Genomic DNA, 5,293 nt, shown 5'->3' with positions numbered 1-5,293 from the left:
GACCATTGTTGTTGTTGTTGTTATGTGCCGTCGAGTCAAATCCTACTCATAGCGACCCCTCCTTGGGTTTCCGAGGCAGTATCACTACGGAAGTAGGGTTGCCCAACCTTCCTTCCAAGGAGTGGCTGGTGAGTTTGAACCGCCAGCCGTCTGGTTAGCAGGCGAGTGTCTTAGCCACTATGCTACCAGAGGAGACCATTAGCTGCATCTTAAATGGCCGCTTGAAAGCTTTTAAGACCCCAGTCGCTACTCACCAATGTAGGAGGAGGAAAAAGAGTTTTATGTATTTTGTTGTGCCAATTGAGTCTGGTGTCCCCCAGTACTATGGTCCTGACTCAGTAGATCTGTTGGATCTCTCTCCCACAGTGTCTGGCCGTCTTAGAGGATTACTCTATGTCTGTCTTCTGTTGTTTCTGTAAGGATGGAGGTATTTTGTATCACTGGTATCTGTGCAAGATTAGCCTCTGCTGAATCTATCCTTGGTCTAGAGTATATGCCTATTCACTGACCCCCATCTGATTTTCTCAGATGTTTATGTGTTTATCTGTAGCCTGGTGTTTTGTGTTAATGGTAATGCAGTATTATGGATATACTGGTTGGTATTAGCATCTGTCATCTATATCTCATGTGCACAATTCAGTGTCCTCCCTTTTCCTAATGCCATCCATCATGGTGGTCACAGACTCTGTCTATACCATCCTTCCCCTTACCCACATCAGCGTGTGGCCCCCAGCTTGCCCAAAATTAATCCTTCCCCTTCCCTCCCCACCCCAGTAATCTACAAAGTGAGTTCCCTTTCTCAAGCAAACCCTTCTTTGTCTTTTTGCAGTAATGGGTTCATACAGTATTTGTCCTTCTGCGATTGACATATTTCACTCAGCATAATGTCCTCCAGGCTCATACAGATTCTTGACTGGGGCTTATGAAGCCCTATACGATTTGGCTGCTGCCTGCCTTTCTACCTTATCTCATGCTGTTTTTCCCCTTGCACATCATGCTATTCTCAAAGTCTTTCTATTCATGGAACATACTAAGTGTGTTTCTACCTTAGGACCTTTGTTATTTATTACTCTTTCCTCTTCCTGAATCCTCTTTTCGCCCAACTCTGCGTGATTGTAATTTCAGATGAAAGGAAGTTAGAGGTTGTAGATTTTTATTTCAGATCTCAGCTAAAATGCCTTCCTCTTCCACTATCTTTTTCACAGTGGCCCTCCACTCTATCATATATCAACTTGTTTTATTTCCCTCAAAGGAATGTATCACCATCTAAAATTATCTGTTAATTTGTTTCCTTGCATTAATGCATTGCTTTTTTCTTGTCATAAGTACAGAAGATCCATGAGGGCATGGACCATCTTTGTCTTGTTCGTTGATATATATTCAGTGCTTAGAACAATGTCCAGTAATGGTTGACATATATCTGCAGAATAAATTCACAGAAATGGAATTGCTGAGTCAAAAGGTTGTACCTACTTATACTTTTACGAATTATTGTATGGGTGTTTCTGTTTCTGCACACTAGAATTTTCAGGCTTTTTAATCTTTGTCAGTCTGGTAGGTGAAATATATTATTACCTTGTTGGAGACATCACTACTGTAACACCATTAAGGCATTCTCAATTTTGGCTTTGACATTGTTCAAATCCCAGGCATTGTAAAAACATCCATGCTTGTTGAGATCAACAACCCCACTCTTAGGAATTTATCCTCAAGAAAAATTGAAAAGAAAAAAAAAAAAAGAACTGTATTCCCAGCCAGCTACCCATAGTCACAGGGGACATCAAGCTCAATTGGCATAACATACTACACAAAACATTATTCCACATCCTACTGTGACAAATAGCAACTGGGATCTTAAAAGCTTGCAAGCAGCCATCTGGATGCAATGATGCATCTCTCTTCAACCAGAGCAAAGAGGAATGAAGAAAACCAAAGATTCAAGGAAACAATTAGTCCAAGTGACTGGTACACTATGCAATCCTCAGCCTGTACGACTATAAGACCAGAAGAACTAGATGGTGATGGTGCCCAGCTACCACTGTCAACCACTTGGAGGGGATTTATGTACGAGATCCTGGATAGAGTGGGAGAACGATGTGGAACCAAATTCAAAATCATTTGAAAAAAAAAAAGGGGGACCAGATTTGCTAGTCTGATAAAGCCTGATGGAACCACTGAGACTATGGCCCCTAGCCGCCCTTCAGGTCTGGAATTAACCCACTCCTGTGGCTTCCAGCCAAACAGAGGACAGGCATATGAACTGAACATTTACACTAGGTGGATACACTCCTTGGAGAGAACAATCATGGGAGAATAGAAGGGCTGTGTATGCACAGGGAGACAGTTTAGGGGGCAGGAGTACATGGAGGGAAGGACACAGGGAAGAGGTAACTGTGGGGAGGAAGTGGGGGGGAGCTGTTCCATTGTGGGAAATTGTAGTCAATGTCATGAGACAAAGTGTATGTGAGCAGCGATAGGAAAAGTGAATTTTCTCTGTAAACTTTCACCCAAACCACAATTTTAAAAACTGTTGTATATAGAAATGAGCCAAATACACTTTATATGGTCTGAGGTACAGAATACCATTTCCCAAATGTTTACTGAAATGTTATGAAAAAATGGTTTTTTTTAATTGGAATTACCTAAACAGGTAATAGTATAACACTAGGGAGAAGAAAGTGAAAAGCTTCTTCTGAACAGAGTATTATGCCACTTTTAAAAATAATTCTACAGCTGTGTCACAAAATGGAAATATGATAAGTGGAAAAGCAAAATTGATGTTTCCTCTTGATGATAATTACATCAAATACGTAAATATTGGAATAGAGAGCAGAGCAAAATGTAGACAAGTTGAAATCAGTCATAATAGAGTGGTGAGTTTTTGTTTCTAAAACTTCCTTTTATATGTTGTTATATTTACCATATGACCACATTTTTAAATTTTTCTCTAGGAAACACTGACTGGAAAGTATGGGGAAGACTCTAAGCTTATCTATGACCTGAAGGACCAGGGTGGAGAGCTGCTGTCTCTTCGCTATGACCTCACTGTATCTTTCTAAACCTGGGCTCTTGACAGTTTGGATGGATTGGCTGTCGTTGGGCTGGGGCTGTCTCTAGTCTTGGGTTTAGGGACAGGCATATATAGGTAGGATCAAATATGAGGCCATTGGCAATCAGAGGAATTATTTTTTTAAACAAGAGGGGGACTTTGGCTAAACACCATAGCCTTAAAAATCTTCTAAAACCTGAGTGAGACCTTAGTTTTATGTGAGGGCCCAGCTCCGACTACCATCAATCCCTTGACTCTAGAACATCTTTTTCCCTGCTCTGTCCAGTGAATAAAGTCCTCCTTAATTGGCCAATAGTACCTTTAACTCCAAGCTATGTCAGAAAGGCATCTGCTTTGATATCCCAGATGGTGCCCTTTCTCTGCTCCTTGGCCCATCTGCCTTGCCTCCTGCCATGCTCAGCATAGCTCAGGGGAGCTACTACCAAAGGTAAAGGAGTCTTAACCTTGTTTGAGACCTTAACTGTCCCTTGTGATGGCAAAGTTAATTCTTTCTGATACTCAGAAATGCTGTTAATGTTATGGGTGTTGGTTTATCCCACACAGGGAGTGGTTAGACCTCAGCTTCTGTTAGTGATGATAACCAGCTTCCAGACTGGTTGTGATAGGAGGGGCTTTCTCCTTAACCCTCATTCATCAGGTTCCTTTTGCTCGATATTTGGCAATGAATAAACTGACCAACATTAAACGCTACCACATAGCAAAGGTTTATCGGCGGGATAACCCAGCCATGACCCGCGGCCGATACCGGGAATTCTACCAGTGTGTGAGTGTTGGGAAACTATGGGGCAGGATGGGTAACAGGCCTTCTTAAATCTTAAACCAGCAGTATCTATGGCATACTCATGGATCCTGAGCAAACTGGATGCCCTAGATAATAATCCTTAGGTTTCTTTGGTGTTTTCATATAGATTTCAAAATGGCCTTGTGAGGAGGGCGTGACAGGGATTATTAGCTCCATTTTACCTGTGATTAAACTGGAGACTAGCAAAGTGAAGAGATCATGGGAGTAAGAAAGGTGAAGTCAGGACTGGAACTCTTGGTCCATCACTCTTTATATTAAACCACAGTGATAGGATCACAACAGAGGATAGGGAAATTGGATTTGAAGTTATTGAATCATCCAGACTGAGGGCAGAGCTTCTGGATGAGTAGAGAAAATGGCTAGCTAAGGACTAGGCTGGATAATTTCCTACAGCACTAGGAAGAATTAAGAAAGAAGCAGATACGTGGATAATGAAGGAGTAGTCTGGATGGTAAGGAAATTAGGATGGTTGAAAAGCCCAGGCTTGCCAGGGTTTTCCATTGGCCTAATGATCAGACAGAGAATGAAGGTATCTCTGCTTGAGTGCACAGGCCTTCATAGAGAACAGACTCCCAGAGCCCTTAAGAAGGCTCAACCCTAACTGTACCTCTAATTATCCCTTTTCCTGCAGGATTTTGACATTGCTGGGCAATTTGATCCCATGATCCCTGATGCAGAGTGCCTAAAGATCATGTGTGAGATCCTGAGTTCACTTCAGCTGGGCAATTTCCTGATCAAGGTCAGAGCATAACTGAGCTGGTAAGGCCAAGCTGGGCCTGGCCTCTCGCAGGAGAAGGTCCTTGGGCAGAGAGACCAGTAGCCCAAATGACCAAGGCTATTGAGGATTATGTAAAGGAAGGAAATTCCCTCTTCATTCCCTGCAGGTGAATGACCGACGCATCCTAGACGGGATGTTTGCAGTCTGTGGTGTTCCTGACAGCAAGTTCCGCACCATTTGCTCCTCAGTGGACAAGCTGGACAAGGTAACAATCCAGACTCCTGACACCTGTTTTTTCAGATTCCACCTTGCCTTGGGAAAACAAGTTTGGAGAAAAAGGTACCTGCCTTTAAGCCCGTAAGAAGAAGAATAACCCCCAAATGTAGTGTAGCTTCTACACCAGTGTTGCCCCTAAGGAAGGTCCACACTTGCTCTGCCATGGGGAAGCTGCCCAGGGGTCTCTGACTGGTGTCTGTCTTCCAGGTGTCCTGGGAGGAAGTGAAGAATGAGATGGTGGGAGAGAAGGGCCTTGCACCTGAGGTGGCTGACCATATTGGGGACTACGTCCAGCAGCATGGTAAGTAGCAGAACCCAGGTTCCCCAGAAGCAGTTCCACTGCCCTCAGTCCTGAAGTTGAAACTCTTCCCTTTGTGTGTTTATGTGTGCAGGGAAGCAAGTCTTTGTATGATGTGCATGGATGCAC

General features: G+C 43.2%; 1 protein-coding gene across 1 annotated transcript in view; it reads left to right on the top strand.

Annotated features, from left to right (window-relative positions):
* HARS1 (histidyl-tRNA synthetase 1) overlaps positions 1–5,293 on the top strand; it is an 18,951-nt gene that overhangs the window by 7,692 nt on the left and 5,966 nt on the right. The window contains exons 4-8 of the mRNA XM_007939007.2: positions 2,952–3,047; positions 3,708–3,833; positions 4,504–4,611; positions 4,757–4,855; positions 5,074–5,167. Of these exons, the coding sequence (XP_007937198.1) occupies positions 2,952–3,047; positions 3,708–3,833; positions 4,504–4,611; positions 4,757–4,855; positions 5,074–5,167 (523 nt within the window). The remainder of the gene's footprint in view (positions 1–2,951; positions 3,048–3,707; positions 3,834–4,503; positions 4,612–4,756; positions 4,856–5,073; positions 5,168–5,293) is intronic.

Source organism: Orycteropus afer, unplaced genomic scaffold, assembly GCF_000298275.1.
Source record: "Orycteropus afer afer isolate SDZICR_OR568_19922 unplaced genomic scaffold, OryAfe1.0 scaffold00056, whole genome shotgun sequence".
In the NCBI taxonomy this organism is placed as follows: domain Eukaryota; kingdom Metazoa; phylum Chordata; class Mammalia; order Tubulidentata; family Orycteropodidae; genus Orycteropus; species Orycteropus afer.
The sequence above is the reverse complement of the archived record's forward strand: the minus strand, read 5'-3'. Positions and strand labels throughout refer to the sequence as shown.